The sequence below is a fragment of the Rattus norvegicus genome, chromosome 20 (assembly GCF_036323735.1).
Source record: "Rattus norvegicus strain BN/NHsdMcwi chromosome 20, GRCr8, whole genome shotgun sequence".
NCBI lineage: Eukaryota > Metazoa > Chordata > Mammalia > Rodentia > Muridae > Rattus > Rattus norvegicus.
Window position 1 is genome coordinate 33,395,246 of NC_086038.1, and position 24,434 is coordinate 33,419,679.

Here is a 24,434-nt window from a genome sequence, read left to right on the forward strand (position 1 = left end):
GAGATGACTAAATCTGAATCTTGTGTTCCTCTTTTCTTGAATCCAGCATTTATCAATTGTGGTAGCCTGAGCAGACTCTCCCTGAGAGTCTGAAATGTGAAAGGATCACCTACATCTAGCCATACGGAGATGGAGCCAAAGGAGAGGGTGATTCATTTCTCACAGTGCCAGTTCAGTGCAGCCTGACCCTGGTGACTCGTGAGTAGAGCCAGCCCTGCTCCACTGCCCATCAACGGAGTGGAGAGATGCCAAGCAGAGTCCTCTCAGGGTCTGTCTCAGTGCAGTCAACAACCCCAGTGATGTATGTCAGTGGATGACAGGATGCCTGGCAGCTTCCTTCTAACTTCATGCTTTGTCTTCCTCCATGTGCCTTCCTCCTCCTTACCTTTCAAGTCTTCTAAGTTCTTCCTGCAAGAGACTCTGGAGTTCCAGCTTTTCCAGAATGAGCTCACACTGCCTCCGGTACTGTGCCCGTGGGCTTTCAGGGAAGGAAGTGTGAAGAGCGTTCACACCTCCTAGCAGTGCACCTCCCTGAGGGGCAAGGAAACACCAGGGACAGTCACAGATTGACTTGCACAAGAGTGAGACCACACGCTGTCCCAGCTCTCAGCTCTCATCCTGGGTCACTATCACAGAGCCCTTCCACATTTCTACAGCCCTCCCTTCCCCTACAGGGCTGTGGGTGACCACTGTGCCAGGAAGCCACCGGTCACTCCTGAGGGCATGAACTCCCTTAGGCTTGCTGAGAAAGGAATATTGAGATCCACTTCCTCCCAGTTTACAGGCAACAGCAGTGGCAGAGTAAAGGTCTCTGTCCCCAACAGCTTTTCTTTCAAACAACTGCTTTTGAGTCTTCCCAGGAAGCTAATTTGATCACTTTCCCAACTCTCAGTATGTTGATGAAGCGTTTTAAAATGGGCTTGTAACTAGGGCGAACACAGCATCCTCACCTGCATTGAGGATTCCATCACGGACACCACTGTGATAGCATCTTCCAAAGTCACGGTACTGCGGAACATCAGGCGAGCGTGGGCTAGGACAAGAGCAGGACACTGTTAGGATTACCCAGGATGAGAGACTGGGACCCGCTGAGTTCTCTGCCCTCTAAACGTGCATTTTATGGAGGAGCTAAATCAATCATCAGCTAATTGTACTAGAACAGGCAACTGTCTTCAGTAGTTTCTCCGGTAAGAGGCCTAAGCCTTCACAGCCCAGGTAAATTTGTGTAGAATGTTTTGAGAACATTCTAGACTCTAGCACTGTAAAAACATCCACTTAATATTCAGAAACTTTTATTCTCCATTTTTTACTCTCATATAAATACACAAAATTAAAACTCATTTCTCACCTCTGGCACCTCTTTTATCTATGATTTATGAGCTTTCTAAAGTACCAATCTTGCAAGCAAGAAATTAAGATACTTTTTGCCAGAATATTAGCTATAAATGAGGTTCATTTGTTTTATGTAATTTTTATTAAGTTTACATGATTTCATGATATGTTACATTCAATTCATGTGAATATTGTTAATTTGAACATGGGTAAAATACAAGTGCTGTAAGAGATGGTCATTAGTTACAGGTGAACATGTAAGCCTGAAGCCTTTGGGACAGGATGGGATACACTGTATCCCACTGGTTATAAGAACAAGCATGAGACACCGGGAATCAGGAGGGTGTGTTTCACTCTCCTTTCTGTCTGACATTACACGTTTTCTAGTCTCATCCCCAGACCTATAGCCTGGAGATGGCCTGGAGAGCTTGACCTCCCTCCCACTGTAGTTCCTGGACTCCATTGACCCTGCTGTGGACTCGGCTTTCCTCCCTCACTCTGTCCCTTGGTGTCAGCTACCTATTATAGCTAGCAACACTCTCTACCTGAGAGTCCGGCGGCCAAACCCGGCTGGGATTCAGGTAGGCAATTTTCACTCTTTCCTCCATTACAGTTTCTCCAGTCTCACTCCCAGTAGACTGCTTGCAGAGACCCGTCTTTCCACCCCACCTCCAATCCTGGGGACTCCAGCAAACCCTGGAGAGGACCCAGCTTTCTTCCTCCCTGGAGACTGTCTCAGACCCCATCCTCCTAGCCTATACCCATTTTTTTCCTTCAGCCCCCTTAGATACACTTTCTAGCCTGGATCCCAGTGGCCACACCAACTGGAACTCACATAGGTGAATCACACTATCCTTCCTGCCCTCCATTACCATCCATCCATTCTAACCCTCAGGCAGTAACAACCTGCTCACAGACGCACCTCATTCCACCTCAGCTGCCCTCACGGACACTGTAGCTGCAGGTTCAGACCCTGGGAGCCTCGGAGCCTTTTCATCTCTCTCTTCCCAGATAGTTCTTTATCTCCCTGCAACATACTTGTGTGATCCCCTCTTTTTACCACATCTCCAACTCCCCATGGCCCCCAATTCTAAGAATGAACAGGTTTCCCTTAAGGTTCTCCTGACGTCACTTGTAACCTTTTCTCCTAACCCATCCCTATTTCTCTCTGCTACCCAGTGACCTACAGAAACACCCCCTACCAGTCAACCCACAGCAACACAACTTAAGCTGAGGAGGCCAACAGAAAACTAGGATAACTCACCCTACAAAGGTAAGACCAGATACTAACACCTAGTATCACAATCATCCCAACTCCAGATGCCTAGACACCAGCACAAAAACACAGTAACAACCAAGGCAATATGCTTCCACCAGAACCTAGTAATGTTGTGACAGAAGGTCATAAGACAAGTAATATAGTTGAAGCACAAGACAAGGACTTCAAAATAGCTATTATATGTTCAAGGGACCTTAAAGAGGATATGAACAGATCCCTAAATGAAGTCTGAAAACACAGTGAAATGATATAATGAAAAAATTCATGACATAAAAGTAGAATTTAACAAAGACACAGACTTGCTAAAAACAACAAACAAACAAACAAACAAACAAACAACAAACCCCTCAAACTCAGATAAAACTGGAAATAAAAGATTTAGGAAGTCAAACAAAAAGCCTCATCAACAGAGTACAAGACATGGAAGACTCTTGGGTTTTTCTCTTTTCTTTTTATCTTTATTAAATTGGGAATTTCTTATTTATATTTTAAATGTTATTCCCTTTCCTGGTTTCCAGGCCAACATCCCCCTAACCTCTCTCCCTCCCCTTCTCTATGGGTGTTCCCCTCCCCAATCCTCCCCCCATTACTGCCCTCCCCCCAACAATCACATTCACTGGGGGTTCAGTCTTGGCAGGACTAAGGGCTTCCCCTTCCACTGGTGCTCTTACTAGGCTATTCATTGCTACCTATGAGGTTGGAGCCCAGGGTCAGTCCATGGATAGTCTTTGGGTAGTGGCTTAGTCCCTGGAAGCTCTGGTTGGTTGGCATTGTTGTTCATATGGGGTCTCGAGCCCCTTCAAGCTCTTCCAGTCCCTTCTCTGATTCCTTCAACGGGGGTCCCATTCTCAGTTCAGTGGTTTGCTGCTAGAATTCGAATATGTATTTGCCATATTCTGGCTGTGTCTCTGAGGAGAGATCTACATCTGGCTCCTGTCGACCTGCACTTCTTTGCTTCATCCATTTTGTCTAGTTTGGTGGCTGTATATGTACGGGCCACATGTGGGGCAGGCTCTGAATGGCGTTCCTTCAGTCTCTGTTCTAAACTTTGCCTCCCTATTCCCTCCCAAGTGTATTCTTGTTCCCCTTCTAAAGAAGGAGTGAAGCATCCACATTTTGGTCATCCTTCTTGAGTTTCAAGTGGTCTGTGCATTTTGGGTAATTCGAGCATTTGGGCTAATAGCCACTTATCAATGAGTGCATACCATGTGTGTTTTTCTGTGATTGGGTTACCTCACTCAGGATGATATTTTCTATTTCCATCCATTTGCCTATGAATTTCATGAAGTTATTGTTTTTGATAGCAGAGTAATATTCCATTGTGTAGATGGACCACATATTCTGTATCCATTCCTCTGTTGAAGGGCATCTGGGTTCTTTCCAGCTTCTGGCTATTATAAATAAGGCTGCTATGAACATAGTGGAGCATGTCAGGGTTTAAGGACAGGATAGGAAGAACAGATACCTCAGCCAAAGGAAATCTTAAATAATAATAATAATAATAATAATAATAATAATAATAATAATAATAATAAATAAAAATCCAGGTACAAAACCTCCAGGAAATCTGGAACACTATGAAAAGACCAAATCTAGAAACAATGGGAATAGAAGGTGCAGGAAGGAAAGTTCAGTTTAAAGAGGTTATTCACACTCAAGAAAACACAAAGAATAAGTAACTGCAGTCCAGCAAATCAAAAGAGGAGGAAAAACTCACGTCACCACAACAAAATAACGGAAATCAATAAATGCTACTCACTGACATCTCAACATTAATGGTCTCAATTTCCCAACAAAAAGACACAGGCTAACAGACTGGGTTTAGAAAACAGGATCCATCTTTCTGCCACATCCAAGATGCACACCTTACCGTCAAGAACAGATAACACCTCAGTTAAAAGGATGCATAGAGACATCCCAAGCAAATGAATCCAAGAAGCAAACTGGTATAGTCAGTTTATTACCTGACAAAACAGACTTCAAACCCAAAATAATCAGAATAGAGAGAAAAGGATACTACACACTCATCAAAGAAAAAAAATCCACCGAGAGAATATTGGAAATCTAAATATTCATGTAGCAAAGATAAGGGCACCCAAGTTTATAAAAGAAATAAGACTACAGCCAAAATCACATATTGAACCTGGTACAGTGATAGTGGGTGACTTCAACAGCACAGACCCTAAGACCTAACAGTCAACAAATTGGGACCTCATGGAACCAAAGCTTCTGCATGGCAAAGAACATGGCAAGAACAGTGGCAGGCCACAGAAAGGGAAGTGATCCTTACTAATTACACATCCAATAGACGGATACTATCTAAAATAAAAAGAAATATATAAAAAACTAGACATGAAGAAATTAATCAAGTAAAAAATGGGGTACAGAAGCCAGCTTTGGTAGCTAATGCCTTTAATCTCAGCACGCAGGAGGCAGAGGCAGGTGGATCTCTGAGTTTGAGGCCAGCCTGGTCAACTGAGTGAGTTCCAGGACAGCCAGGGCTCCCCAGAGAAACCCTGTCTCAAAAAACCAACCAGCCAACCAACAAATAACATACTAAAAAACAAAAAAAAAATTTAAAAAGGGTGGAGGGACTGGAGAGATTGCTCAGTGGTTAAGAGCACTGGCTGTCTTTCCAGAGGACCCAGGTTCAATTCTCAGCACCCACATGGTAGTTACTACTGTTAATTACAGTTCCAGGGGATCTGACATCCTTATACCAATGAACATAAAATTAAGAAAATTATAAAAAAATGGGTACAGAGAGTAGTCAAAAGATGAAACACCAAGGCTGAGGGACACTTGCTCCCTCCCATGTCCATGGCTGCTCCTCATTGAAGGCTATCGTGATAGCCAGAAGTTGGAAGCAGCCTAGATGCCCATCAACAGATGAATGGAAATGAAAATGTGGAATATTTATATAATGTAATATTACTCCTCTGTTAAGAAAAGCAACCATGAAACTCATACTAAACAGATGGATCTAACAAAAAAGCAATCATCCTGAGTAAGTAAACCCAGACCCATAAAGACACATATGGTATATTCTCTTATATGTAGATGCTGGCCTTTAAGTATTTAAAATGCATACTTGTAATACCAAAGAGTTTAGCTATAGAGTAAGGGAAGGATCTCCCAAAGAACAGGAAATAGAATATATAGTAATGGATGGACAGGGCATGGGATTGGATAGGGAGGACTAAATGAAGAAAGGGATAGAAGAGGGCATAAGGGAGAGAATACGGAATACAGGGAGGGACAGCTACAACTAAGGGCCATTTGAGTGGTCATATGGAAACTTGTTACAATAGAAGCTTCTTAAGTATATATGTATATGAAAGAAATCTAAGTGGAGTCACCAAATAAGAGGGAGACAAAGCCCTAATTAGACTTTTCTTAAGTCAAGTGAAATCTTCAGGGCCAGAGACAGGCACTGAATTGAGTTGGAGTTGCTGGCCAAAGGCACCCTATGGACCCCCAAGCAAGCCAGGCTATCATCAGGGCTGTTGGTTCCCGCCCACACGCTCATTTTAGGGCTGTGCTGCTGAAGACAACACCCAGACACTCACTGAACAGGAAGAGGTCCAACTGGTGCCTAGTCTGAGCCTTCACCCCGCTGCCGAGTGCTGATGTAAGAGAAGTCCTCTGCATACTTCCTTGCAGAGGAAGATGAACACATCTACAAACCCTTCAGTCTACAGTAGTAACCTGATCATATACCATTCAGGGGCAATAGTTGTGGGAACAACTAACCAGTATCTGATGGATTTAAGGCCCACTCCATAAGACAGAACCCATACCTGACATTGCTTGGGTGACTAGATAGGCCATGGACTTAGGGAAAAACTGGATGCTATTTTTCTGCTATTAAATATAGCAAGATTTAATATATAAGAACTTATATTTAAAATATAAGAACTCCTAAGGACATTCTGCCCCCAGATCATAGATCACGGACTAATGGATCACCAACTTGCATAGCTGTTATCAAAGCTTCCACTGAAGCAGATGGGAATAATACAGAGACGACAACTAGACCATATTGTAGAGAATGAGAGACCCTGGAACACCCAGTCCTAAACGGGATGTGTTCACCCAACTCCTCCCTTCAGGGCTCATAGAACTATGGGGAAGAGAAGGCATAAGATTATAAAGAGCGGGTGGGGACGGAAGACACCAAGGAAGTGGCGTCTCCTACACACGACAGGACTGACGCACATATGACCTCATAGAGACTGTGATAGCATATGCAGGGCCTATACAGGTCCAAGCCAGATGGAGTCCCAACTGTCAGAGATGAAGTAAACACAAGCTTCCATCCCTAACACAAAAGCTATCTCTAATGGATAACCATTAAAAGAAGAAAAAAGTTTTTGCTCCAGTGGAGTCTCACTGGATATAAAGCATGGTGAAGGCTGACCCCATGCCCAGCAGTAAATCCTGCTGCTCCTGAGAACCAGCACCACAACGAAGGCTTCTAAATGAATAACAGCTTATATGTGGGACAAAGGCCACTTCCATAATCATCATTTATCCTCAGAAGCATGGTAGTCTGAGGGCTAAGGAGCTCTTACTCTTAATTTATAAAGTTTTTAAAATGTTTACTATTTTAAAAATGTGCACGTGTGTTCCCATGTCCATGCATACAAGTATGCAGGTGCCTACAGAGGCCAGGAGGGCATCAGATCTCCAGGAGCTGGAGTTACTTTGACAAGTGTGAGACCAAGGGATCAAGCGCAGGTCACTAGGCTGGGGACCAGCCTTTATCAGCTAAGCTAGCCAGCCCATGTCCTGATAATGCTAAGCCTTGACTTTCCAGTGACTGTGACTGCCTCAGAATGAGTAACTCTTATCACCTTTGAAGAACACAAGGTGCATGCCTTGCATAAACAAGGTGCTCAGTAAAGATGCCATTTGTAAAATGAAATGAACCTTCTGCTAATCGGATCAGGCTTTCTAACAGGCGGATGGTTGTCCGGGCTGCGTTCCGGGAATCGCTCTGCCTTTGCATTTGGTAGTATCGGAGGAGTACTTGATTGCTCACATCAGACAGCGTGGGGTGGAGATTCCGGATGAGGCAGAAGTAGGTTTTCATCTTCTCCATGCTCCACAGGTTCTCCGATTTACTTGGATAACCTGTGTACAGCAGACATGGGGTCAGTAAACTAAAAGGAGTGGGAAAATAACATGATTGTGGAATTGTAGAACATTCCTATATAAGATTTAACATCTATTTATCTATCTATCTGTGTACATATGTATCTATCTATCTATCTATCTATCTATCTATCTATCTATCTATCTATCTATCTATCTATCTATGGTAGACAGAGTCTTTCTACATAAATATCCCTAGATGTCCTGAAACTCACTATGTAAAGGTGTGTGCCACCACACCAGCCCCTACGCCCATTGTTAAAGAGAAGCTTCAGGTTTATGCCCACTGAAATCTAGACCTCTTCTCCTTGTAGCATGAAGTTTCAGAATAAGCTGTCTCACAATATAAATAAAAAGAAGCTTCCCACACCCAGATTGAAAATTATTCAGAATAATTCCAAATAATTATGTCGGCCTAACTTTAAAAAATAGCCTTTATGGATTTCCACTTCATAATTCACTCTAGTTTTCTCTGTGTGCAAGAGTAGTAACACCACAAGGATGTCCCCTATCAAAAAGGATATGGATGTATACGTTATGTACACATACATGTGTACGTATATACATGTATAGGTACACATATGTGCACATATATGTCAACTATATCCGCACAGAGAGGTGGAGAAAGTCACTTTTTCTTATGCTATTACTCTGTAGCCCACTACCTGGCTTCTCAGCTGCCTTCTGTCTAAGCAGCTATTACCTCAACACAGACAGCTCGAGTATTCAACTCAAGGGACATGTCCTTTTGTCAGGTCTAATCTTTCCTCGTCACAGTGAGTGACTCACTTGACTTCACCTACCTTTATTTTCTAAAATAAAGGAAGAAATGATGCGATCCCAGTCTTCATTCCTCGTGTCGAGCAAAACCAGGATGAGGTCGAACCGACTCAAGAGTGGGCTGCCGAGGGCAATGTTCACAGACACAGATTCCTGGGGGTCATACTGGCCTTTGGGGTTAGTTGCTGCCAGAATGGTGGTCCTTGTGTTCAGCTTACAAACAAGGCTACCAAAATAAAAATTCATTGACTGAGATTCAAACAGGAAACAGGATAACATTTGTTAATACAATGGGGTTGTAATTGTCCCTTGAAAATCTAGAGGAACTTCTGTGAAAGAATATGGGGATAGGAGAGTACCACAAACACCACGTTAAACAAAATGAAATGGAACGAGTATCTTGAAGAGAATCGTTCCACAGACACCTTCTATGCTGCTGTAGCTGCGGTGACCAGGACCCTCTATGCTAAGTCCTAAGAGGCAAACGTGGATACTATACTTAAGAGGTTTGTACTTGACAGGCTATAATCTAATTCAAGGCAGCATTCAAGAAATTCCCTATGGTTAAAGCAACAGTGGGAATAAGGCAGCATGTATTTGCTTATCTAGATGAAACAGGTAATCAGAGAAATGAGATGAAGCAGCTTTTGAACTAGACCCTTCAATCCATCTGGATATTACTAACTGGATAGGTATATGTACCGTTAAGGACAGGAGAGAGGAGAGGGTGATACTGAGAAATGGTTGAACAGGAACTTCTGATTTATTTATTTCATCTGTCTACTCTGTCTGTCTGTCTATCTATCTATATGTCTATCTACCTACCTATTACCTGTCATTCATCCATCTAACTATAAATCTGTATTAATCATGGTTCTCTAGAGGACTAGAACTGATAGGACACAAACACACACACACACACACACCTATACATACATACATATCTCTCTATATATATATCAATCACACACACACACACACACACACACACACACGTGTGTGTGTGTGTGTGTGTGTGTGTGTGTGTGTGTGTGTGTGTGTGTTTTATTAGAGTGGCTTACAGGCTTTGGTCCATTTAGTCCAACAATGGCCATCTGCCAAAGGAAAGTCCAAGAATCCAGTAGCTGTTCAGTCCACAAGGCTGGATGTCTCAACTGCTCTTTAGTACACACCAGAATACTAAGTAAGTAGGCTCTAGTGCCAGTGAAGAAATAGACTTGCCAAACAGAGTGAGAACAAGCAGGCAAAGAATAAAGAATTTCCTTCATCTCTGTCTTTTATATAGGCTGCCACCAGAAGGTATGGCCCAGAATAAATAAAACCACCTTACCTGGCTTTGTTTTGATTATTTTATATATGAAAGAAAAAGAGTGAAGAAGGAAAATGAACTCAAGAAGTCTAGGATAAGTTTAACCTGGAGCTCTGAGGAGTAATTATAAAGAAACGACTTGGTAGCGACTGAACAGGAAAGGGACACTCAGAGAAGGGTGGGAGGCTAGCATAATGAGTAGTCTGGTAAAAGGACACAAAGTCCTAAGCAAGGCAGTGGAGGGACACGAATGGACTATTGTCGGGAGCCATCACAGGAGAAGTTAATGACCAGCAGATGATCGTCCTGAGAGGAGTCCGCCTTGGATTAAACTTCACAACGAACTTGCTCCTATAGGCAAGGCCCAGGAGAAATTCAGTTTAGGAAAGATTCCTGCTACTAATATGCTTTTCCTGTTATGATTAAATATATAACTATCACTAGGTATTAGACCACCCTTTTGAACAGATCTCTGTAGAATAATGAAGATGTTCTATCTTGTAGTAATGCTATATAGACAAATAGGTAATAATTATTTAGAATTCCTGATTTGATTCAAATAATTTTAGGAAGAAAGTTTTTAGAGATGGTCTTAGTTGCTAGAAGGATAACAAAATTAGAATCAAGAATAGAATGTGCACACTCCTTAGAATAGTAAGTAAAGGCCACAAAATAAGAAATACAATGAGCTTTCATAATCACACCAAGAAGAAAAATAGACTTTTTGTATTCAAGGAAAAACATTTAGGTTCAAGGATAAAGTCACATGTGTGCATTATGATAAGGCAAGGCCATGTAAAAACTGTTGCTTTGAACTTTTAACGAGTATATTATGATAAGACAGGGCTTTGAACCCTGCCTTAACTCTCATTTTATGCAACATTTTATCTCTGACGTAATTTTCCGAAGAACTTTTTGTCTAAGTAGGTATAAAAAGACCAGAGGAAAAAAATAGGGTTGTTGGTTGAATGGTTTGACTTGGGGAACTTTGCCCCATTCATCCATCTATTCATCCACCTATCCATCCATCTATCCATCCATCCACCTATCCATCCATCCATCCATCCATCCATCCATCCACCCATCCATCCATCCACCTACCCACCCATCCATTCATTCATCTACCTGCCCACCCACAACCTATCCATCCATCCACTTACTCACCTATCCATACATTTAATCATAATTCATCCATTCCATCCAAATGTGTATGTCTGTTTGTCTATATGTTTGTGTGTAGGTATGTATGTATATGAGCGTGCATGCATGAATACTTGTGGAGCTGACTGTCACAGAGGTCAGGCCCAGCCAGTGTGTGGTGTATGAATGTTTGAATGTGTATGTGTCTGTGCATATTTGCCTCTCTGGTTCACACAGTTAACCAGTTTACCCAGAGAGGTTTCTGGCTGATTCAGAGAAAGGAGCACTGGCAATAAATCTTTTCTTTTTATTTTTTTTTTAAGATTTACTTATTTATTTTATGTACATGAGTACACTGTTGCTGTCTTCAGACACACCAGAAGAGGGCATCAGATCCCATTACAGATGGTTGTGAGCCACCATGTGGTTGCTGGGAAGTGAACTCAGGACCTTTGAAGGGCAGCCAGTGGTTCTTGACCACTGAGCCATCTCTCCAGTCCTCTTTTCCCTTATCCCCTGCTGTTTCATGGTGAGGTGCTAAACAGTTCCTCACCTCAGAGGACCTCAGACAGGCAGGTCAGCTACTTCAGAGTAGTGACTTAGACTTAAGACAGGCAGGCTAGCTACTGAAGCTACTAAGTGATTTAGACTTAAGACAGTAAACGTTTTATTATTACACATCACTCCTAAATATCTCAGAAGAATAAGTCTTGCCCCCACCAATGCTCTTCCCCCTCTGCTGCCTCAAGAAGAACCAAGAAGGAAGATTCGTTGGAGCTAGCCCCTGGCAGATGGTGGCTTAATTTAGATGTCAGTTTAAAGCTAATTAATCCTAAAAAGTGTGCCACATTTCCTAATAGCAGAAGTGTGACATTTTTATCTGTGAATGTGAGCTCTGTGCTGAGGCCCATTTTTAGAGCGGGATATCTACCTGCTCTCAGAAGTCACAGCCCTGTGACATCAGCCAACCTGTGCTGCCTTTGTTCATTTCCATTCTAGTTCCAGGTGTCTCTAGCAATTACCTCATTCCCTGAGGCTGCAAACGTTTGAAAAAATTTTACTTGTGGCAAATGGCTCAAAAAGCCACTCACTGAATTAAACAAAGATAGACAAGTCACTTTTACCAAACTCCCAGCCCCCTTTAAAACTTGGAAGACACAACAACTGACGGTCCACATTTTATGATTTATGTGCCAAACGGGCAGATGTTGAAGCCTGAAATCCCGTCTTATTATTTCCCCAACAATGGCTCCTCCTAACCCCAAGTGCACCATCCTGGGGGACGCTACCTACACTTACTGTAAGAAAGAAAGGTTCAGAAGTTAACTGAGAAGGAAGGCCCAAGCAAGGAAGCTTGAATCTCACTTAGAAGGGGAAATAAAATAGTCATAAGAGGCAGATGGAGGGTGGGAGCTGGAAGGGAGCAGTTTTGGGGAGGGGAATGGGAGGGTTCAGAATCAGGGGTGAAGAAGGACAAGAGAAATGGATAGACGGCCATGAAAATGAATGGAAATCTGCAACTGACAGGGGTGAGGAGGGGCATCTCCAGGATGAGAGACCTGGGATAATGGAGGCGCCCAAGAATCAATGGAGGTGCCCTTAACACAACATCGGGGATATGTAACTTGGAAAAGCTACCTCTGGTAGCTAGGCAGGAACCCCAGTAAGGTAATAGAGACACCAAAAAAAGTCCATCAAGCTACTCTTGCAATCACAAAAAACAGGGACTTTTGATGTTGGCTTCTGAACTTGCTCTATCTAGAATACATCTTGTTATACATCTCACTATACAATGTAAAACCACATTTTCTGTACATATTCTACAGGAAACCAGCCAACAGCTGAATAAGATATAGTTCAATTTGTACGTTAGTCCATAATTTACTATGCCTCCTAGGTGGCACATTAAAGGCTATCTTCTAAGAAACCTCATTAGTTACTTGAATTCATGCATACATTTTTCTTCCCTAAACGTGGAGACTTTCACAACACTACAGCTAATAGAGTGAGCTTGTTTCCAGTGTCTGTTTTCTATCTGCATGTGCATTCACGCTCACAGTATTTGCTTTTTCTTAGTCTTAGTTCTAGTTTTATGGGGTTTGTTTCATGGATTTAATTTCCTGATTATCTATAATGTGTTTGGAGAATAATGTTGAGGCTTCACTCAATACAAAAAGCTATTATTCCTTAGGAACATGGAAATCGACACTTTATTGTTTGTAATTTATTGTTTGTGCTATGTAATTAACTTTTGTTACCTATTTAAACATATCATCCATGCCTTTTCTGAACTATGGTTAGAAAAATATTTAGAAATAATTGTATAGTTACTTTGAAATGCTCAAACATAGAAATGCTATCAGACTTTTCTGATCCCACACCCATACATGCAACCCTCATTAAATTCAGTAGCTCATAAAAAATGAAAAAGATGTGACACTAGGACTTGTTGGAAAGCAGTTCAGAGGGAACAATTCTATAGCCCATTCTGGAGTAGAACCCTCAGGAATGACTAAATGAAAGGCTCACACACTATTAGAAAACAAGATACAAGAAACAGACCTAGTTGGAAGCAGTGGGTTCCTAGGGACAAGTCCTATGGGTAATGACTTTCCCCGAGCCCCTTCCATGGCCCCTCTGCCTCCTCAGGGCCAGGAGGTTACAGCTCTGTTCTGCCATGCCTTTTGCCAGGCTGTTCTGCCCAGCACAGGGCAGAAACAGTGGAGCCGCAGCCAGCTGGATGGAGGAGTCTGATGCCTCTGAATGAAGTGGATCCGTACACGGATCGTCTGAGCAACTCCGACCGGCCTCCAACTCCAGCAGGATATAAACTTTGCAGAATTGACTTTAAGCACAAAAGAACTTGAAAGAAAGGCTAAATATTATTTTTCTTTATTAAGAAAATGATGCTGATACAATTATTATGAAGCTAATTTAGGGACTCAACTGAGGGCAGAATACTATAAATACCTTCATATGCACACTTAAAATAATTGTGGGAGTCATTAAGTATTATCCCATCTAGGCCAAGAGCATACTGGCGATATGTCAGAGACACGCACAACAATGTCAAGGCTTAGCACATCTAAGCTGTACACTTAAAGTTGGTTGAGATGGGAAGTTTATGTTATATGTATGTGGTCATGTTTAACAGTAAAATATCATACTTCAGTAGCTATAGCTTCTGTCTATGGGTGTAAGGCAGGCACTGAGTTAGAAGTTGACATATGCCTACTTCAAGTTAGTACAATCATGGTGTCAGAACCAGCTACGCCAACATGGCTGCCTCAACATGACCTGCCCACGCGTGACAGACACCAGTAGACATGCCATATGGAAGGGGAAACACTCCCAAGACCCCAACCCGTGAGAAGGAGCTATAGGCAACTAAGACACGCTGAGAGCAGGAACACACCAGCTAGTTATCCAATAGAACATGCTCAGCCCGAAGAACATACATGTACAAGAAATACAAAGATTAAGCAGATTGTGTGTGTGTGTGTGTGTGTGTGTGTGTGTGTGTGTGTGTGTGTACAGATAAATGGATGCAGGGAAGAGGGAAATGACATAATCATACTATAGTCACAAAACAATTACTAAACAATAAAAAAAAGGCCTTGACATTCATTTCATGGAGAATTACAGAGACTCCCCCCCCCAAAAAAAATCAATCCTCTTCCACAAAGTCAAAAACACAGTAGATTAGGCTGCCAGTGACACTCACTGTCTTTGAGTGAACTTTTCCTATCTACAATAACAATTTTGAGTTTCCTAGAATATATCTACAATTTAAATGTGCTTTAAGTAAGGGTTGTTCACTACTGCTGTCCATGTTGAATATTGGTTGCTTCTGAGCGGATGAGAGGAGCAGTGATTTTCTAAAAAACTTAAAGGAAAAATACCTTGGGAAGAAAAGCATTTGGCCTCTTGGAAGCATCTGCTATTCTTGGAAGTTTTTAATTCAAGTCATTTTTCTGTATAGAAAATGTGAAATCTAATAGGTCAAGGTTGACGAGATTAAGCCCATACTGTATAGCTGTTCTGTTTTAAAATTTTAAAGTATGAGAAATGTTAAGCCCAATTAAAAATTTCAGGTCAGCATGCACTCACTATAAACACAATGTTCTGAATCAAAACCAGTTACGTCTTGAATGCTTGTCAACACATGGATCATCCAATGGAGAAACAGACTGCAACACTTTACGGAGTTTATAGAGCACAGCAATTCCAGCTGTTACCATGGGATTATAAACATTTCCACTAAGTTCATAAAGAAGAAGAATCCTTTTCAATGTAGAGAACTCAAATACACAAAAGATATGTAATTGTACACTATGCAATGTTAGGAATTGAGTCTTTTAAAATTATCCAGCAATGGTTATGGGGGCCGGGGGGACAGAATACCAGCAATATTAACACACGACAGCACGTGACTAAGAGTCAGTTTAACTGTACTCGTGAGAGAATACTGATCCAATCCTTTGAATGCAGGAGATAATGTTTTGATGTTTAATGATTACTTTAAGTATATGGATGTTTTGCCTGCATGTTTGTCTGTGTACTGAGTACCTGATGCCTTGGAAGTCAGCAAAGAGCTTGAGATCCCCTGGGACTGAGCTGCAGGCAGTTCTAAGTCACATGGGTACTCTGAAGAGTAGCAATGCTCTTAACCACTTAGCCACCCACTCAATCCCTATGGAATCTTAAAGAAAATAAATATGCTAAATTACTTTGCAAAGTAAAATTCTTAAATAAATGTAAAAAGGCCAGATACTGAAATACTAGCTGCGGACAGTACCTTCTCTTAAGGAAGTATCAACACTGGATGGAAGTCAAGACAAAGCAGAAAGACTTCATCTTTAAACCCTAATACACATGTCCTATATAGTGACTATTACCACAGTCACAGGTGACTACTCATTAAATTACAATGTTCAAGCTGCTTCTTAGGCAGACTGTGTAATATTATATATCTGGTAGGTAGATTACAGAAGAAACAATTTAAAAACTGCCCACAACTAGCAACAAAAGATTCTAATCATCTAAGACGACTCCCTTTCTTCTACACAGACAAGAAACCCAATGTGAAAATTATCCTTTCAACTAGTTCCTTTTGGAGACATTGTTTCTGTTGTAACAAGGTGACTGCGGGGATCTCCCAGCTTCTAGGCACCATGCCTTCTTTTGGTCTCCTCTTACATATCATTTTTCTAGGTGGGTTTACTAACAAAACCCAAAGACAAGCTGTGAGCTACTTTCCCACATGGTCAACAGTCAGGAAGAGCAAGTGTTCGGAAACCTTACAGCAATCCGAGTGATCTGGGGGCACAGATTTGAGCTCCCGTGTTTTTATGTAAGAATTACTGTACCCACTGACCTGCTCGCCCCTTAGTTGTACCTTGTCAAGCATTTCACATATGTGGACAGAATCATGTCTTGGCTTCTTTCACTTTGAATAAGGCTTTTATTCATGTTGGTTCATGCGCCTACGGTCTGTTCGTCTGTACCTGTATGTGGCTAGTAGTATTTCATTCCACATAGTTTATCCACTATCTGGTAACGAGCTGTTTGCAGTTCAGAGGGATGAGAAATAAAGCTGCTAAAAACCATGTTTGTACAGGGCCTTTTTTTGCATATATATAGCAAAGTACTCGAGCATATTTATTTCATTTATATACATTTCTTATGAAATTAGTTTTAAGTTAGCATACCGAGTCATGGTGGGTTTCATTATTTTCAAATACATGCGACAATTACACTTTGACCTAACTGTCTCCTCCCTCCCTGCCCTGCCATGTCCCTCGTGCTGCGCCCTCCTGGTGGCCTAGGTCCCCTCAGCTTTCATGTCACAAGCCTCCCATTCTCCTCTTCCTTTCTACTCTGGCAACATTTCTTCTTCCCTTCCCTCATGAGTAAAAACATGTAGTATTTATCCTGGAGTCTGGCTTATTTGCTTAACATAATGATTTTCAGTTCTATTCATTTTCCTGTAAATATCATAATTCATTTTTCACTGTGGCTAAATAAAATTCCACTGTGTATAGGTAGCTCTCTGCATTCATTCATCTATTGATGGACTTCCATTTCCAAAGGCTGAGTAGTACAGCGATAAATATGGTGTGTAACTGTCTTCACTGTACAGGAATCCTTTAAGTATATACCCAAGAAAGGTATGGCTGGGTCATAGGGCTCTTCATATTTGTCCTTTTTCAAACTTGTTTTGGTGAGTCTAGCTTCTGTGCCTTTCTTTGTAAAGTTTAATCAGTCATCAAGTGGTTAGAATTCTGCCTGGAACAGCGTGGAGTCTATAGACTGCTTTCAGAAGATTCTACGTCCTAATAATCTTTCCTACTGACCAGTAAAGGAAGCCTGTCTCCTTGGTCTTCTGATGCTTTACGGTTTCCGGGTATAATCTTACAAGAAATTCTACTAAATTTATCTCTATTGTACTTGATTAATCTTTCGAAATCCCCATACTTGAGGTGCCCCGAGGACACATACAGCTTTTATAGGAGAATTGAGTAGAGTGCAGTGTTGGAAGAGTAGCATAAACTGCCCTGAGAGAGCTAAGTCAGCCTCCTTGGTGATCTGAATGAGGATGACCCCATATGCCAGTCGGTGGACTGTTTAGGAAGGATTAGGGGGTGTGGCCTTAAGGGAGGAGGTGTGTTACCGAGGATCCTGGCTACTTCTCCAACTCCATGTCTGCCTGGCACCATGCCCCCAGACTAAGGCTCTGCAGCTGTAAGCAAGTCCCAGTTAAACGCTGGTGTTTCCTTACAGAAATACAAAAGAAATTAAGGCAGTCTACATTTATACTTTACTTTTAACCTTTCTTTTTAAAAACAATCCACTTTCATTTCCTTATGCATATCTGTATTCTAATAGATAAACCTTTGAACTTGAAGATGGCTGACAATCCCTGGGTATACCAGCAAGGTTCTCATTTTCTGTGGGTTTATACGGAGTAACCTCTCCACTTCCACGGGCTTTACAGAGAAGGCTTACCCAGCCTTAGCCACACTTATGGTTTGCTGCTCCATTGCTTCATGGATGCTGGTCCTGTCATGTTCTTTGAGGCTGTTAAATTCATCAATACAGCAGAGACCAGCATCTGCAAGCACGAGGGCCCCAGCCTCTAGATTCCATTCTCCTGAGTCTTTCACAGCCGTCACTGTCAGACCTGAGGAGACAAGTAAGTTACGTTAAATCTTAGTTTCCAAAGGAAAATACATAGTCAAGTTTCCCATTTGTACTCAAAATGGACCGTGTCAGGACACTAAGTCAAAAGACCTCAGAAGTACTCCTGTTGTATAAATAATCTGTACGTGTTCCCGCTCAAATGGAAGGGATCCCGGGACTCAGAAACCCAGAAACCAAACAGCTCTCAAGGGAAAAGGTATCCCAGTAAAAGGGCATCCTGAGACATGGGGCCCAGAACAGCTCTGAGGTGGGACACTGTCCCAGTGAAAGGGCATCCTGAGACATGGGAGCTCAGGAACCACACAGCTCCGAGAGGAAACTCCTTCTCTTGTCTTCTCTTCATTGCTTCTTTTCTTCTTGGCTTCTTCTGACAAGAGAGTCACACCAGGCAGGGAATCTCATGAAAGAGACTTATTGGAGGGTCCAGGGTATGTAGGGACAAATCCAGGGACGGCTGTACTCTGCTTGGGGGAGTGGGCAGCAGGGAATTGCCAAAGAGTATTGCTTATATAGGATTTCTTAGGTGGTGGAACTTTTTAAGGGCAGAGATTTTTAGATTGAGGATTGGTGGGATTTCGAGTCCTGAGCTTGGGGAGTTCAGGGATTGGGGGGTTCCCTGCTTAGGGACTGGCATCTTGGTTTTTTTACCCCTTTTCCTTGCATTGGGCCCATGGGTTAGAGTGGGAAGTACATCCAGCTGCAGCCGGCTTTGCTGAGGTGCCATCTCTGTGGGGCTGCTGGGGTGTGTGGGGTGGATGGCTCCTGTGATGGCTGCAGGCTGAGGGATGTCCTGGTGCTGCCATTTTGACAGGAGCTACCGTTTTTTGACACCTTGGGTAGGAGCATCTTACTGAGGTCACAGGCTGGGGTGGGAAGGAGGGGCTGGACACCACAACACTTTGATGGGTTTTGTGGCATGCCACTTAGGGACTTCCTTCTTTCCCCCTTTGTTTATTATCTAGCATTGATTAGAAAGGAAGGATGGTTTTGAAAGGGACAGCATTATTCTCAGACTGCTTCCTGCTAATCCTTGGGGAAAGTTTGATTCTCTCAGGATATAATTGGGTGTTGTAAGCCTTTGGCTCTGTAACTAGGGGTCAGTAATCCTGTAATTACAAGTGGTTAAAGGTCTGATTAGAAATCTTTTAATTTGTTTTTAGAGAAGTTTAGGTAAGAAGTTAATAAGGCAGAGTATAATTAGCAGGATTAAGAAAATGAGGAAAGGGCTGGAGAGATGGCTCAGTGGCTAAGAGCACTGACTGCTCTTCCAGAGGTCCTGAGTTCAATTCCCAGCAACCACATGGTGGCTAACAACCATATGTAATGGGATCTGATGCCATTTATGGTGTGTCTGAAGACAGCTACAGTGCACTCATATACACAAAATAAACAAAATCTTAAAAAAAAAAAAGAAAAAGGAGAAGGGGATTAAAAAGGACAGCATCTAACTTCATACTGGTCTGCCAATGATCACTGGCCAGAGACAGGGAGTTTTTCCTTATGTTTTTGGAGATCTGTCTGTCTGGAATGTTGAATTTTATCTTTTATTATACCCCATTGCTTAACATAAAAGTGGCATTCCTTCCAAGGAACAGACAAAGACCACTCCTTCTTGCTGTGCGTAGACCAGCTGACATGCAGAGGCTAAGGTCTCGAAGGATGGTGTGCGAGGGAAGAGGGGTCAGTGTCATCAACGGGTGATATCAGGGTCGTGCGCACTTCTGAGGAACCTTGGACCACTTCTTTCACCATGGGGTTGAGAGAGTGGAATAAGTCCCCTCTGTACTTTGACTGTGCCTGATAGGTGGCTGTGGTTAAGTGCTATAGTCAACTTTACCAATGACCCCAGTTGCGATCTGGGGTGACATGGGTCCTCAATCAGAATATAAAAGATTTTTTTGATCATTTGTTTGTGCAGTAATAGAAACATGCCAATTTCAGCCACTTGGACTGTACTGTGGCCAAGCTGCTTGTGGTAACAGTGAAACTTTAACAAAATCTGAGTCTGCAGAGGAAGAGAAAGGGTTACAAAACAAGATCTGCTGAAGGTAGCTTCTAGAAGCTCCAAGTGAGAGCTGAGAGACAAAGAAGTCCAGGAGAGCATGGGGCAGCTGTGAGACTTCCAGAGCAGAGCTAAGTGACATGAGACACACGGTCACAGAGGCTCACCCAGATGGCACAAGGAAGCTGTGGGGCTTCTCAGACAGCTCCTAGGGGTCTCAATAGACAGAGAGGAGGAAGTGTTTTAGTAACTAGAGAGTTGCTCACATGGTGAAGATCTAAAGATCAAAGTAGGCTCCAGGAGCCAGAGAAAGACTCCTTACTGAGTGGGCAAGGAGAAACAAATGGTTAGAACATGTTGGGGAAGAAGCTGCTAGAAAGGCAGACTTATGATTTGGAACCAAATATGACAGTTGCCAGAAGCCATAAACAAATGATCTGTGTATACTTAAGGGAGTCAAGACAGTAAGTTGAGACAGTTTGAGATGTTGAGACAAGGACATGGCTGGAAGTATAGCATCCTTTACTAATTCTACTTGAAGGGAGAGAACTCTGGAAGGGGTAGTGTAGGAGACCCTTGTATATCAGGAGACAGTATAGGTGATGAAAAGAGAAGACAGTAGCAAGTGACTCAAAGTTTAACCCAGAGCTCGCAGGCAAGATGTCCATCCTTGTATAGTGTGGTCTAATTTCTGAGAGAATACATGGAGAGAGGAGACACAGAGAGAGGAAACACGGAGAGAGGAAACAGGGAGAGAGGAGACACGGAGAGAGAAGACACGGAGAGAGGAAACAGGGAGAGAGGAGACACGGAGAGAGAAGACACGGAGAGAGGAAACAGGGAGAGAGGAGACACGGAGAGAGAAGACACGGAGAGAGGAGACACGGAGAGAGGAAACAGGGAGAGAGGAGACACGGAGAGAGAAGACACGGAGAGAGGAAACACGGAGAGAGGAGACACGGAGAGAGGAGACACGGAGAGAGGAGACACAGAGAGAGGAGACACGGAGAGAGGAAACACGGAGAGAGGAAACAGGGAGCGAGGAGACACGGAGAGAGAAGACACGGAGAGAGAAGACACGGAGAGAGGAGACACGGAGAGAGAAGACACGGAGAGAGGAGACACGGAGAGAGGAGACACGGAGAGAGGAGACACGGAGAGAGGAGACACGGAGAGAGAGGACACGGAGAGAGAAGACACGGAGAGAGAAGGGGCAGGTTAGGTCTGGGTGGTGTGGAGCTGGAACATGGAGGAAGAGTCTGCTGAAGTCTATGAAATGGCTCGGAGTAGTTCATGAGGAGGGGCCATGGGCCGCCTGACATAAGGGACAAATGAGAAGAGAGTAAGAGGAAATCCAACAGTATAAGACACCATCCCTAGGAATGATAGAATTTCATCCTTGGTGGTGAGGAATGTGGGTGACTGGATTAGATGTTTTCTATCTATCTAGGGTAATGGCCTTGTGAGAGTTATAGCTAGTCCCAGATAAGTAACCTGAGGGGTACACAAGTGGAGCTTAGAGGGTGAGACCCTATACCCCTGACTGGACAGAGGTGTCTGCCTGGCTAATGTGCTGGGATGGAGGAGGTCATCTACATATTAGATTTAGGAAGTGACAAGGAGTAGGTCAGAGGTAAGAACCTAAGGAAATAAATATGGGCTTTCCCAGAACCCTGGGGTAGGGCAGTCCAAGTGAGTTGGGTAGAAATGGGTATGTCCTGTCAGCCCAGGTAAAGGCAAAGCTGTTTTGTGACTGGATGCCCAGAGGAGTAGAAAAGGCATCCTTGAGGTCTAGGACAGAGAAATGGTCTCTGAGGAAATCATGGGGAGGAACGTATACTGCCTAGATATACTAAGGGGTAAAGGGGACTACTGCAGCCTGTCTCTGAGGTGGGAGAAAGAAAAACCAGAAAGGCTGAAGAGGAAGGGAAGGTACTCTGGGTTGTGGTTTGTTAGTGTGATTAAAAATAGTGGAAGAATTATCTGGTTTGGGCCTCACAGCTAGGAGGAGCTGTTTTTTCCTTGATTGGCTTATGCCATGTGGTTTTTAATCAGGATTAGAGTGAGGTCACATGGCAAACCCTAGAAAAGATGGCTGTCAGCCATGTGGCTGCCTCCATCCTGTTAGGGGTCCAATGGCTAACACGGCAACAAGTGCATATTTCAAGATTTTCTATGTGTTAACACCTTTGTTAAAGATTTTACATGGCTTTAATCATATACCCTAGCAAGCCTGGAAAATTAAACCAAAGCCTCAAAACTAGAGATGCGTAGCAATAGTCCCTGTTGGGAATAGTCTGTCCCTTTGTTTTGCTTTTCTCTTTTCTCTGTCACATAGTCAGGTGGCTTGTCTGGTATGGTACAGAGATTTGGGCGGAACCTTTAAACAAGCATGCTTGGGTCTAGAGGAGCTTTTAACTAACTCCAGAGCCAGCTTTTAACTAAAGTGGGACAGCATAAACAGTCTAATGCCACTTATACCTGAAAGACAGCTGAAATCTTATGAAACTGAATCCAGTAAGATGAGAACAAAGAAGGCTTGGAGACAGGAAATTGTGAAGTCTGCCTGACTACAGACCGAGGACACTAGGAGGGAGCTGAGAATTCCCAGTCAGTGAGGAGTGCTGCAGCTGGCCTACTCCTTGCTTTCTCACCCTCCTGCTAGGCTGGCTTTCTGGCTCCCATTTTACAACAAACTCACAGAGCCATCTATGGTAACTTAGAAGACAGGGCATTTATATTGAATGATGGTTGGGGAGAGACAAACAGGGTCTGGAGAAAAGAGAAACAGGAACTGTGGAATCTCTTTTCATTTCCCAGATCACTGGCAATATTTGTAAAGATCCCAATTAATATTATGATCAAGGATGCTGTTAGGCAGTCATTTGTATTGATTATCTAAGGATATTAAGGCCCAGTTTGATTGGACAGGCAATTTAGGGCCCTTCAGGTTGGGTTTTGGTTATATAGGTTGGCGGTTTTCTAAGAGGCATCCTTTCCATGGATGAGAGAGGGGAAGTGTAATGTCACTGCAGCCTGTAGTCAAGGGCAGCCTCAGACTCAGAGAGGACAGAACCAGGACCAAGCTGCTCAGTGGACTGTCACTGCAACTCAATGGGGGTCAGCTTAGCCGGCTAAGCTGAAGAGTCTGGGTGCCTGGGACCAGGATTTTCTCAGAAGCCAGAAGGTGAGAACAAGAACTGAGCTCTTGTAGTGGGTCTCATCCACAGGTATGATTTGGGAATGGAGTCACAAGAGGTGCTGTGAGATAGGCAACTGGAAGGGAAGGTGAGAAAATAGCACCATGGCCCAGGAGGGTCTAAGAAGTCTGCAGAATGGGAGAATGGGGTCAGATGAAGAGAGCCAGCCATTGCCTTAAAGACTGTGGCTGGGGCTATCTCTACCTCAGCGAGTACCAGAGGAGTACTGGGCATTCAGTGGTCACTTCCCAGAGGAGTACTGGGTGTTCAGTGGTCACTTCCCAGAGGAGTACTGGGCATTTAGTGGTCACTTCCCAGAGGAGTACTGGGTATTCAGTGGTCACTTCCCAGAGGAGTACTGGGCATTCAGTGGTCACTTCCCAGAGGAGTACTGGGTGTTCAGTGGTCACTTCCCAGAGGAGTACTGGGTATTCAGTGGTCACTTCCCAGAGGAGTACTGGGCATTCAGTGGTCACTTCCCAGAGGAGTACTGGGTATTTAGTGGTCACTTCCCAGAGGAGTACTGGGCATTCAGTGGTCACTTCCCAGAGGAGTACTGGGTGTTCAGTGGTCACTTCCCAGAGGAGTACTGGGTATTCAGTGGTCACTTCCCAGAGGAGTACTGGGCATTCAGTGGTCACTTCCCAGAGGAGTACTGGGTATTTAGTGGTCACTTCCCAGAGGAGTACTGGGTGTTCAGTGGTCACTTCCCAGAGGAGTACTGGGTGTTCAGTGGTCACTTCCCAGAGGAGTACTGGGCATTCAGTGGTCACTTCCTAGAGGAGTACTGGGCATTCAGTGGTCACTTCCCAGAGGAGTACTGGGCATTCAGTGGTCACTTCCCAGAGGAGTACTGGGCATTTAGTGGTCACTTCCCAGAGGAGTACTGGGTATTCAGTGGTCACTTCCCAGAGGAGTACTGGGCATTCAGTGGTCACTTCCCAGAGGAGTACTGGGTGTTCAGTGGTCACTTCCCAGAGGAGTACTGGGTATTCAGTGGTCACTTCCCAGAGGAGTACTGGGCATTCAGTG

At 43.4% G+C, this 24,434-nt stretch overlaps 1 protein-coding gene across 4 annotated transcripts in view; it reads right to left on the reverse strand.

The window, feature by feature from the left end:
* The window catches only part of Mcm9 (minichromosome maintenance 9 homologous recombination repair factor), a 102,919-nt gene that overhangs the window by 25,921 nt on the left and 52,564 nt on the right, over positions 1 to 24,434 (reverse strand). For 3 of the 4 annotated variants that reach the window (XR_005497729.2, NM_001416381.1, XM_063279470.1), the window contains 5 exons: positions 18,006 to 18,180; positions 8,572 to 8,774; positions 7,544 to 7,747; positions 951 to 1,033; positions 386 to 531 (listed from right to left, as the gene is read on the reverse strand). Coding sequence is in view for 2 of the 4 variants with exons in the window: in NM_001416381.1 (NP_001403310.1) it covers positions 386 to 531; positions 951 to 1,033; positions 7,544 to 7,747; positions 8,572 to 8,774; positions 18,006 to 18,180 (811 nt within the window). In the remaining 2 variants the exon portion in view is untranslated. Of the gene's footprint in view, positions 1 to 385; positions 532 to 950; positions 1,034 to 7,543; positions 7,748 to 8,571; positions 8,775 to 18,005; positions 18,181 to 24,434 lie in introns of those variants that run through there. The other variant, XR_005497732.2, reaches the window with a different exon arrangement.